This window comes from Rhinopithecus bieti, unplaced genomic scaffold (genome assembly GCF_001698545.2).
Source record: "Rhinopithecus bieti isolate Rb0 unplaced genomic scaffold, ASM169854v2 scaffold_11919, whole genome shotgun sequence".
NCBI classification, from domain to species: Eukaryota; Metazoa; Chordata; class Mammalia; order Primates; family Cercopithecidae; genus Rhinopithecus; species Rhinopithecus bieti.
This window is the reverse complement of record NW_016807055.1, coordinates 1,003,993-1,016,989: the sequence shown is the minus strand read 5'-3', so window position 1 is coordinate 1,016,989 and position 12,997 is coordinate 1,003,993. Positions and strand designations below refer to the sequence as shown.

The window sequence follows — 12,997 nt, the reverse complement described above, 5'->3', positions numbered from 1 at the left end:
CATGTCTTAATCCACAGCTTCCTAAAGACCAAAAGCTTTCTTGCCTTGATTCCACTGATCATGCTCCTTGCTTCTACCAACTCAGCAAGACTGTAATGTTTCCTGGATCTCACCAAGGAGCTTTCCTCTTCCTGGATTCCCACTGCATTCTCCCCACTTCCTTATTATACTCTTCTCTTACTATTGTACAAAACAGTTGTCCACCCATTGTAGCACCTTTTCTGGATTGTCATTTCCTTGGCAAGAACCATACTTATGCATTTGAATTCACTCGTTTGTTCAGTAATTTATTCTAGTACTAAGCACCTACTACACGCCTGAAACTATAGATTTGATTAAAATATGAAACATATAATCCCAACTTTTGTGGAGCTTATGTATTTGTAGAGTGAAATGTCAATTACAATAGAACATAAATATTATGTTAGGTAAAGTAGGGTGTTTTGGGGAACTTACCTGGAGCCACCTAACTTGGGCCTGGAAGGGTTACCTACAATCTCAGCTGAAGGACACAGAGTTAACCAGGTAAGGTGGGGGGAAGTACAAAGTGTTCCAGGAAGAGGGCATGCCAGCATCATTAAAACATAATCTTGGTCACAGATAATGCCAAAAATAAATGTGTTTGACAAAATTTGGAGTTTTGTATTGCCTCAAGCATTCCAGTCAGTCACTTGGCAAACTGACTGGCTAATTAGAGTTGCACCAGTTATCTTTTTAAGAGAGAGAGAGAGCTTTCTAAGTATTGCCTGTAACTATTTTTATTTAGAATAACTGCTATTTTGAAAAGCATTTTCAAACCCAGATCCCAGAGCTTGCTATTCCACTCTAAGAACTAGCAAAAAGAGCTTTACCTGAGTTAACAGAAATTTCAAAGAAATTAAACATCATGGAATTAAACTTGGAAGCTGAGCCCTCTGTTACAAAGTCAGGAATGGTCTGTAAGTAACACTCTAAAAATTGGGGTTGTCTATTTTCCCTTATTATGTCAGTTTCTATGATTGAGCCTATGCTATTAGGTATATACAAATTAAGAAATGTTATACTGTTTGACTGACCTTTATCATTATGAAGTGTCCCTCTTTATTTCCAGAAATACTCACTGTCTTAAAGTCTAATTTGTCTGATATTAGAATATTTATCTAATAAAAGATTCATATCCAGAATATAGAATATCTGGAATAATAGAACATTATTTGAAAGAGGGCCCAGAGACTAAATAGGCACCTTAAAAAAAAGAGGACATCTAGATAGCCAATAAACATTAAATGAGTTCAACCTCATTAGTCATCAGGGAAATGCAAAATGAAACCACAATGATGGCTGAACATACATTAAGTAAAAATAAAAATTAAAAAAAAAGACTTGGGAATATCAAGTCTTTGCAAGGACTAGGAAGACCAGAATTCTTCCACACTTATGGTGGCAGTGTAAAAACTGAACAACTTTGGCAGTGCCAAAGCTGAACACATTCCATTCCAGAAATGCACACACATGTGTTTCTAGGAAGTGTTCCTAACAGCTCCAAAGAGAAAACAACACAATGCCCATCAATGGGAAGAGGAATAAATAGCCTATTCACATACAGATGCTGCTGGTCTTACAATGGAGCTGCATCCCAATAAACTCACAGTAAGTCAAAAATACGTTAAGTCAAAAAATGCACTTGACATCCAGGTAAACCCATCATAAAGCTGAAAACTTCTAAGTTGAACCCTCTGTTAAGTCAGGGATGGTCTGTAATTAACCATTACACAGCAATAAATGTGAAGGAACTACTGTGACACTTACCATGGATCAATCAGCCTCACAATACTGAGGGAAAGAAGTCATACACAAAAGGGTATCTAATATATATAAAGTCCAAAAACAGGCAAAACCAATTTATGTGACAGAAGTCAGGAGCTAATAATTGGAAGAGAACAAGAAGGAGCCTTTAGTGCTGTAACAATGTTCTATTTCATTTGGTGTTTGGGTGTGGTTACGAGTGTGTATGCTTTCTTAAAAATTCAGAGCCTCAATTTATCATTTTTGTACATATACTACAATAATATGTTTACACATTTAAAAAATGATTTAACTATATGAGGGGATGTGGCAGAAAAAAAGGTGGTAGGGAATGTCTAAAATTGATAAACCAATAAATAGCTATGAAGGCATATTGTTTAAAAAAATGAGATGCAATTACACCAACTAGAAGAGTTTAAAATCATTGTTCCTAAGGTTTGAAGGGGATTGCTTTTCAGTTGTTTTGGCACTTTCTTAAAGTGACATGCATATGCTATGTATATGGAAATGGTCAGAACATTCCAATTCTTCACAAAGGAAAAATCACTAACGTAGGTTTAAAAAAAAGAGACAGCTTCCTGCAGCTAACAATGTCAAAGTCCATCTGTTAGAAGAAAATTCATTCTGCTTCTCAGCACAAATTATGATTTTAAACACCAAGTTTAAAAGTTAAAACTTTACATAAGGTAATGACAGATGCTCTCGTATCACCGGTTTTAAGCCAAATGTTAATCATTCAGAAAGGGGGGAAAGAGACAAATGCTAGATATATTGTATTCTATTAATGTAAAACAAACTACCATCACTGTTTCATATTTCTCATTACATAAAAACCTGTTAGGAGAACACAGTGGTATGTGTTGGTATGCAGCGTGGTGCTCATGGATGAAAGTTCTTATTCTTTGCTTTATTCTTCGGATTAAACTACATTTTCCCAGTGTGGTTTCTGGAAGGTGTTCATAGGAATTACATAGAAAAAGATGTTCCGTGGTCAATCATGTTTTGGAACCAATGGATTTCTTTATTGTGGGTCTTCTAAGAACCACCATTACGTTAATGTGATTCTCCAGAAGGATCTTCCTCTGTGCCTCAAATGGTGAGGCACTATAATATTTGTTACGTAAAAAAGAAAAGAATTAAGAAAAAAAAGCCCAAATTGTTGTTTTGATGGCAAGAATCATAACAAAAGCAATTATAAGGCAGCTAGGAGAATACTTCTATGAGTAGGTTTAAGGTAATCCAGAAATCTGAAAATCTGAAACTTCCCCATGCCTTAAAATATTTTCCAAGATGAATAGTATCTTTTAAAGTCTCCTGGATGTTTGGTAGCATTTGTCAGGTACACGGATTTTACTGAACTTTTCTAACAGAGAAATTCATTCAATTAAAAACCACACTTGACAAAACTTTAAAAAAGAGACACTGTGCTAAAAGCATTTTCTGAATTTATTTTTGTGTTTTTCAAGTCAAGACTAAACTATGTATGTTTTCAAGTCAAGGCTGAATTATAAATGAACTTCTCAGTATTTAGATACCAGAATAAAAAGAACAAGCAAAGGTTGTATAGGATATCTGAGTTTTGTTTTCTTTCTTTCTTTTTTTAATCTGAACAGAAAATAAGTATACAAGTTTGCTAAACAGAAGTGGTAAAAATTGAATGTTATGTATTATGGGATTCAGTACATCCGTTTACTTCAGTAGCCAGTGATTGTTATAGTTAATTCTGCAAAAAAACAAAACCAGTTCCCCAGAAACAAGAGTATAAAATGCCCCTTTCAGAAGCTCAGTTTGAGAAACTGATTTCATATCTAGCTTATTGATTATACTCAGTTTCAGTTCTCCCTGGGCAAATAATACATAAAGTCATTAATGATGGTTTGATGAAATGAAATCATCTTCTCTTAGGATCGTTCAACATAGTAACCCAAATATTAAAAAGTTATTCAAGATTCACAGAGATAAAACAGTGCCTCGGAAACATAATTCACCCATGTATATATAATAATTTTAGAACATACTTTTTAAACATAAAATCACAGTCAAAGACAGTGATAGCATTGCACACTCAGTGCATTACTTCATGTAGTGCCTTCCTATGGCTCATCTGGAGTTTAATACCAAATAACCACCACACTTCTAATAAATGGGCTTCTAACACACACAAATCTGTCTAATTCTTTAAAAAATCTAAAACTCCCATAAGACCTTGAGCCTGGCATGTTAAGGACTTTGTGTTTTAATATCCCAAACATTGGGAAGATTACTGTGATACATGGTAACCCCTCCTTGTAAGCAAGACTGCACATATACTTTAAACAATTCAATACTGCAGACTGAGAGGGGTACATTTATCATTTAGTTAAGGAAAATCAAAATGGCTTTCCTGGAGTCAAATGCACTCCAAGACACACACAAGGAATGAGTATTACTGTAGCAGCTAAAGAAATCTGCCACTGTATAATAAATGCTGTTATGCAATGATGTTATACATTTAAATAATACATTATGATTTGTTTCCAACTACCATGGGGCACAGGAAAATGAAACTGAAGACTACCTGGCTAGAACAGGACAAATGATAACCTGGTTTTAAGTAGGGTTCTTCATTGAAGGAAAAGATAGAGCCATAAAAGTCCAATTAGCTGACTTCAAATGGTTTACATCCCAGGATGAATCAGGTTACAGTGATTGAAGCCCAATTTAATTTAGGCAGGTTTTTAACCACAAGAATAAGGACATTCTTAGTACATATTAATAATTAAACCAACATATACACAATTAGCAATATCCTATATAATATTAAATGTTTTAACAACTTGTTCTCCATTATTCTATATCTAATTTGTTGCTTTGTTTTTTTTTTTAAAAAAAAACCAAGCTCAACTTTATTTTACAATGTACTTTGCATTTCTAAGTGTATTCTGTAATTATTTCATTGAAGCAGGTATAGTTCTCCAGATTTCTCTAAGAGCCAAACTCAACTGTATCTTCTGTTATCTGTTTGAATTCATAGTTGCCTCTGCCATCCATATGCAGGTAGTACTATGGGAAAGAAGGGGGAAAAAATTCAGTAACTAAGAGTGAATACAGTACTGTCCTTTATGAAAAGTAAAATACAGACTTCCTCATTATTTTAAGGGAGCTAAATCTGTAAGCATCCCACAAATTAGAATGCTTCCTTAACTCCATGACCAAGAATCTCAACTTACCAGTAGGTTAAACTGTGCTAAATGCAGGACTGTTCCATAGGTCAGTCAGTATTGCTTCCCGTAGCCTGATTTCCTAATCAGCTCGAAATCTCTAGCTTAAGGCTTTTATTTGTTTTAATTTAGTAGAGGGGAAAAGAGCTATAAAAGTGCCTATATATCCTAACCTCTGAAGACACAACAGCAGTTACAAAGCCTTCTGTTTTTATTTAGTGGCTTATTTTCAGAAAGCTTTCTGAGTTTCCATTTTCTGTATTACTATTTCTTAGCTATCCTGGCCCCTCTCATTCTAGTTGTGTTCCCCTCCTTCACATGATCACTGGCCTGATGATTATTTTGCTACTTGTCTATACCTCCAAAAGAAGAGGAAGGTGAAACTCAGATGCTCTCAATTCCTCTCAATGTCCTATGGCTATAATACTTATGAACTTCTGAGAAAACACAAAGGCTTGGCTGTATTTTAAAGGGCTTTGATTTCTAGTTATTCAATTTCCTGTTCAGCTCATGAAAAACTGACAAATTATAATATGCAATAAAATAATAAAAGCTATCTTTAAAAGTCATACAGTTATATACAATTTCATTGAATTTTATTAAGTACCTTCATATAGTCTACCTGTCTAATTTTCATGGTAAGCTAAGACATAGGCAGGTAAGGATCAATAACTTCATTATACAAAGGAAGCAACTGAGGCTAGAAACACTGGTGCCTGAACCCAGGCTCTCCAACTTCAAATCTTATGCTCTTCATTTTATCACTTGTAGACTATCATCTACATCCTAAAGCTCTTGAAGGTAAAGACTGTAATTAATTTGCATCCCTTATGACACTTAGCTCAGTATCTGGCAAAAAAAAGGGTCCTTAATCAGGTTATGTGTTTTGTGTAGCAAGATACCCTTACCATTATTCCAATTTTTCTCAAACCCTTGCTTTTACCTAAAATTTCTATATCATTCAGGAAGAAAAAAAGGAAAAGGAAGGAAAGAAGAGAAGAAAGGAAAGAGGGAAGGAGGAAAGACAGAAAGGAAAGAAGAAAGGAAGGGAGGGAGGGAGGGAGGGATGGAGGGAGGGAGGAGGAAAGAAAAGAAAGAGAATTAAACTGGGTTTACTTCCAGGTTTTGAGCATTTTACATTAAGAGTTGAAGAGAACTGCCATAGTGAGAATGGCACTACTGAAGCAACAGAACAAGTAATACACGTGCACCAATGTAAGCTTCACTTGAATATCTTTGTAAATTACAGTCACTACCTAATGAATCCTATTTACTACAGTGCATTGATAAACATAGCTGACATTACTCAATCTTCCCCCTTGTAGTCCTGACTTCTATTAAAAATACCCCTAAATTTTTTGCCATCTAATTCTTCTTAAGACTTTTTCTCCTCTGTCACTTCTGGATAAGAAAAGTTTACTTCACCATATTTGTGATAAGACTATGCAAAGTTTAGTCAGTTACTATTAACAGATAAGAGTCACTTATAAAACTGGAGAAAAAATGTTACACCATTGCTTTCAAAACCGACAACTACAATATTTAAGAAAATCCTATTTTATAAAACAAATAAAACCACCTTTTCTCCTTAAGACATATGTTTAAGGGGATACAAACCATAAAATTTAAAACCATATTCACCAGAATTCTTATTTTAAAGAAAATAAAATTTCGCCGTACCATTCAGTGAAAGAAATACAAACCTCATGATGTTTCCAAAGAGATTTCCTATGAGACACAGTGAAGAGAGTGATGCCGACCTAATACAAAGAAAATGATTTAGGTTTAATCAATAACAGAGTCACACATTAAACCAGTCCATGTACTTTAAGCTGTTAAGAGGACTGTCTTCAGTGATTAAAGTTAAAAAGCAAAGTCAATGAGAAAAAAATTACAACTGATGCCAAATGTTTATAGCAATGGAAAACACTGGCCATCAACCACATAATAAAAACTACCAGGTACTGGCATTAAGTGTATTATTTTGTTTTGGGCAAAAAACATATCTCCTAGCATGTCTCCTATTTTATTGTGAAAAATATATGAGAGGAATATGAGAAGGATAAAAATAGCCACAGGTCAAAATCAGGAAAAATTAAATCAGTATAGCATTGTTGACAGTCAACTTGCTTCTCAAATACAGGGTCATAATCCCCTACCACAAACTATTGTTTTGGAATGTGTCTTGGAATTCAGATTTTGAAAATGTATTATTTAACACCCCCAGAGAGTTCTGAGGCAGAATTTTGTAATTAAACACATAAATGTTTCAGCAGCAACACATATGGACACTGATATTAAGTGAGACAAATAGAGTTTAAATATCTTTTGTTAGCTTAGGCAAAGTTTTACCCAGTGAACTTGCTACAAAATTATGAAAAATGTTTTAAATTTAAGCACTTTCTGGATTTCAGATTGTGAATACGTATTTATAGATCTGTACTTCAGATTTTCAAAAACAAAACAAAACAGAACAAAAACATTAATAGATAACAGCTGTAGTTGCTCTAGATTAGTGGTTCTCAACCAAGGCGGGGAGGTTGGTGATATCTGTCCCTTGGGGGGACATTTGGCAATGACTGGAGGCATTTTTATTGTCACCACTGAAAGCACTACTGGCATCTAATGGGTAGAGGCCAAGGATGCTTTCTAAACATCCTCCAGTGCACAGCAACCCCCAGCCCTGCCCAACCAGGAATTACCAGTCAAAAAGTCAATAGTGCCAAGACCAAGAAACCCCACTCTGGGTCACTGTTCCTCCAAGTGGATCACTCAAGGCTGGCAAATGCATGCTTAGGGCATCTGGGAAATTTTTACCATGGTTTCTTAATTTCATTTTCATTTTGATGATAATTTTTAAAAGATCATTATAAGTATATTCTGGGTCATTTTACCATGAGATTGAAGTTCCTAAGTTTGTATTTACACCTCTGATTGCCAAAGCGATATAACATAAAACTTCTAATGTGTTTGGCTGCACTTTAAAAAGGAACTTAAATTGGTTAGGAATTGCATAATAAAATAAACATATTATCAGTATTAATAAAACATATATTTTAACCATACCACACTTTTCTGATTTTTCAAAGCTCATTTCAGATATTATTTCTCTGTTCATGATTCCACAATAGTTGGATCAGATATCTACTTAATGCACACATTCTTTATATGAGGATATAAAAAATATATGAAGTATGTAAGTCAAAACAAAAAGCAAAATGCAAAATAATAAAATTTGAACCTCAGATTCTATCTTTCCTTAATTAAATCCCAAACCACTGTTTAGTTTCATCTAAATGGTATCATAGGTCTCTTTAATGTTGCAAATTAGAAACTGTATTTGTTTTGTCTGTATTTAATGTGCAACTTTATATTAATTTTGTAGCTGTAAAAGAGCTCTAGGCTTAAGGAGTTCACACCTCATTTCATGTTTATACATGTTTAAGTGCTATCACAGTAATTTAAATTATCAATGAGGCCCCATATGAATTTTCTTTTAAATGGAACTGATGTTTTACAGCATTTATACAGTCTTCTGTGGGGACTGCAAGCCTATAGCTAAGGCATAAAAGGAAATCACGTGGTCAAAATTACCAGCAAAGAGCCGCTATGTTATTGAATTAAGTGCAGACTACATGGTTTTATGTATATGAGAATACCATAAACATCTCTAATACCTATGAAATTTGAAAACCAACATGAACAAATGTATAATTATATATTACCAAGGCAAATTCAGAATAGAAAATAAATCATTAACAAGATAAAATCAGTAGTTAAAATCTTTCTACAAAGAATACCAAATTTATTCTTTTATCATCACACCAGTGCTTCTTAAACTTTAATGTGCATTTGAATCATCTTAGAATTTTGTTAAAATGCAGATTCTGGTTTAGCAGGGCTTAATAGTAGGAATTCATACTATATATACTCAATATGACCTTTATTATTTATTGAGAACTCCCAAAGAATGAATACAAAATGTTAAAAATCCTCATCTACCTCATTTACTTATATAGAAACCATAAAATGGCTCGGATATACTACAATTGTTCCAAAATTTAACCACAGTATAGATGTTGGTAACAATTTCTCAAAGAAAAAAAAAGAAAGAAAATTGATACTATTGAATAATTACTTAAAGAATGGAACCAATAAAGACAGCCTCAGACTTGGCTACTAAAAGCAGCTTTGGTAAAATAGTGCTCAGGTTAGAAAATAAAACGAATAAATTAAAAATTGCCAAATAATTATTGTTGAGTCTTATTCATTTAAAAAAACCCTACCTTTAGATAAAGTTAATGGAATAAATTAAGAAAAGGGCAATTTATTAACTCTGAGTATAAGTAATGAGGTAAAGGGGAATAGATTTAAATATGTTGTTTTATATCTCATTAATATATTAGCATTATATTAATGCTATATATATTATATGCTATATATAATATATATAAATGTTAATATATTGAGATATAAAACAAATTTAATATTAATGATATAAAGCAACATATTTAAATCTATTTCTATATATAAAGAGAATTATATACAGAATTGTATTTATAATTATTTTTCTTTTACTCATATGTTTTAAATCTTTATTAAAACAAGAAATCTTTTGGTAGAAACTGTGTTACTTTTTGACTTGGAATCTTCTCTTTGGACAGATTTGGACACAGTTTACACTAGGAAGGATGCCATGGCTCCTCAAACTGAGCACCTGCACACTTACCTTTCGACAATGACTGTAAATGTAGCCTTCCACGTCGACACTAACTGCACTTGTGCATTCGTCCAAAATGGCAAACTGGGGTTTATGATAAAATAATCTTGCCATCTGAAGCATAAAAAAAAAAATTTTGTGTAAAACACAGGCAGAGACCTAAAATTAATAAGCCAAAACAAACTTAAGTTAAATATGCATTTGCAGTCTTGTAAATCAAAAGTATAAAAATTATTCTAATTCAAAATATCTACGTCCCTGAAATAGAAACAATATAAACATAACTGTTTTCACTGTCATCCTGAACGAAGGGAAAAATGTACTTCATGGGAAATATTAATTGCTCAGAGTAAAACACAAAGCTTAAGACTGATGAGAGAGGGAGTTTCAAACTAGTATTAAAGAAAGCTCACTAAACAAGTAAGATTACAGAGTACATATTTTAACCAAATCTCAGAATTCAGACTAGATGACTCTGATGCAAAAGGGTCTCTATTTTAAATATTTTATTGCTTAAGTAATGGTACCAATTACTATTCTCACCAATAATTTTTTATTGTACCTGTTTCATATCCCCATTGTCAGTTCTGGTTGTGCTCATTTTTTTAAGCCTTTGCTAATTTTATAAATGAAAATTAACACCAAAATTATAGCATACATTTCTTGGACTATCAGGAATGATGAACATTTTCCCACATTTTTGTTCCCATGTATTTTCTGGGGACTATTTATTCTGATCTTTTGTGTAACAGATATTCCAATTTTTGCCATCTGCCCCCTGAAAAGATCTCCATGTTTAAGACCTTAATTTATCTTCTCTGCAACATTCTCCTTAGAAGACCACTCCATCCTTCTTGAGAAAGTGATAGTGAAACCATGCACCTAAGTTTCCTCCCACTTCTGAGGATCCTTTCTCAGTTTCTTTTCTAGCACTTTCTCCTCCACTTGACCAGACCCATTAAATACAGGAGCTCCTTAGGGCTAATTTCTAGGTCTCCTTCTCTTTTTCCTGTATTCTATCTCTCAGTGATCTCATCCAATCTTCTGATTTCAAATAGTATTTATATTCTATAAACTTGCAATATGCATCTCTCACTCATACTTCTCTAATTTCCAGATATATAAAAATTTCGGCCAGGCACAGTGGCTCACGCCTATAATCCCAGCACTTTGTGAGGCTGTGGCAGGAGCATTGCTAGAGATCAGGAGTTTGAAACCAGCCCAGGCAACATAGGGAAACCACATCTCCACTTAAAAAAACAAAAAACAAAAAAAGAATTAGCCAAGCATGATGGTGTCCACCTGTGGTTCCAACCACTCAGAAGGCTAAGACGGGAGGGCTTGAGCCCATTAGGCCAAGGCTGTAGTGAGCTATGATCAGGCCACTGCACTCCAGCATGGCTGAAACAGCAAGATGCTATCTCAAAAAACAAAAATTTAAAATTTAACACATTTAAAAAATTAAAAATAAAATTCCTATTTGAGTTTTACTTGGGTATCTCACAAGACTCTCAAACGTTAAAAGTCTAAAACTCAAATGTAATTTCTAGATTTTCCCTCTAAAATCCATTCCCTTCCCGAATCTTGAACACTTCAGCAAATAAACTATCAAACAGTTGTTCCAGCTAGAAAGCCAGGAGTCCTCCCTGGTCTGGTCCTTCCCTTTTCCTCTTGCCTTTCACTTTCCCACCACTATTTTTAGAATGAACTAAAAAGTCCATTCAAGTAAGAAATGTGAAGTTTCAAGTTCACTTACTTTTCCTCATCTCCACAAACATGCCCTTAGCCCAGAGCATACTCATCTCCTGTCCGGATAGACTACAAGTAACCTCCTACCACTTCTGCTGCTCCTCTCCAGTCCACTCTCCACGTAACCAGAGAACATCTTTCAAACATGTCAATCAGGGAACTTCACTCTCTGGCTTAAAACCTTTCAACTTCCCATTTCACTTAAAATTCAAACTCCTTACCATGATCTACAAGACCTGCACAATTTTATTCCTACTTCCTCTAACCTCAACATTCTAGCCAACACCACCTCCTCTCAACTGCTAGGAACAAGGTGCCTTATGCCTTAGAGGCTTAAGCACACGTCATTCTTTTCGTATGTCTTAAATGCCTTACTCTGCTCCTTAGAGCTTTCAAATTTCTGCTTATAATGTCATATTCTCAGGCAATCCTACCCTCATCCCTAACCACAATCCAAGTGGGTCCTTTCTGTAACACCTCTGAAGCACTTCATATATTGTGAATTGTATATTTGTCTTTGTCTACCTGCCTAAGCTATACGATTCACAAAAGCTGGGGCAGAACATGGTGTTCATGCCTATAATCCCAGCACTTTGCGGGGCTGAGGAGGGCAGATCACTTGAGGCTAGGAGTTCGAGACTAGCCTGGCCAACATGGTGAAACCTTGTATCTACTAAAAATACAAAAATTAGCCAGTCATGGTGGCGCATGCCTATAGTTCCAGCTACCTGGAAGGCTGAGGAACAAGACTCGCTTGTATCTGAGAGGTGGAGGTTGCAGTGAGCCAAGATTGTGCAACTGCACTCCAGCCTGGGTGATACTCAGCCTGGGTGAGACTCTGTCTCAAAAAAAAAAAAAAAAAAATTCAGAAAAGCTGAGACTGTTTTAATCACTACTACGTACTCAATACTTATATATGGGTAGCATTCAAATATCTAATAAATTAATGACTAAAACAGCTTTCCACCTATTTGCATGAGGTGAGGAATGGGAGGCAGCAAGTACAGACTATGAAGAAGTTCAACTGTGCAGAAAATGAAAGTTACAGACCACAGGGAAGCTTTGGCTAAGGCTGAGTTTGCTTTTTAGATCAAAGAGAACCGAAAAATGTCTTTCCGCAAGAGAAGGACAAGAAGAGGTTAAATGTAGGTGAGGGCTGAGGGAGGGGACATAACTGAAGGAAAAGGATGTGATAAAGTCAGAAGACAGAGGGTCCATAAACATAGATGGAGATACTAGCCTTTCTCAAGAAGGATGACATATCTTCCACAGACAGTGAAAGTAGGAAGGTCAGGACAGAGCAGCACACACTTAATTAAGAGGAATGGTTATCTGAGGGCATTCCACCAATGTCTCTCCTCTCTGCTCCCAAAGGACTCTGTGCATACCCTCCCTCACCACACTTAGCACATGACATGGACATTTTCTCATCATGTGTCTCTCTCTCCCACTATGTTGTCAACTACTTAATGCCACAATACAAGAAAGTTGTAAAGCAGGAGTGTCCAATTTTTTGGTTTCCCTGGGCCACATTAGAAAAATT

The 12,997-nt window shown here is 34.9% G+C and overlaps 1 protein-coding gene across 1 annotated transcript in view; it reads right to left on the bottom strand.

Moving 5' to 3' along the window:
- Positions 1-3,210: 3,210 nt before the first annotated feature.
- The window catches only part of ABCD3 (ATP binding cassette subfamily D member 3), a 98,111-nt gene continuing 88,324 nt past the window's right edge, over positions 3,211-12,997 (bottom strand). The window contains exons 21-23 of the mRNA XM_017879792.1: positions 9,715-9,819; positions 6,689-6,745; positions 3,211-4,827 (exon numbers count right to left, since the gene is read on the bottom strand). Coding sequence (XP_017735281.1) covers positions 4,750-4,827; positions 6,689-6,745; positions 9,715-9,819 — 240 coding nt within the window. The 3' untranslated portion in view covers positions 3,211-4,749. The remainder of the gene's footprint in view (positions 4,828-6,688; positions 6,746-9,714; positions 9,820-12,997) is intronic.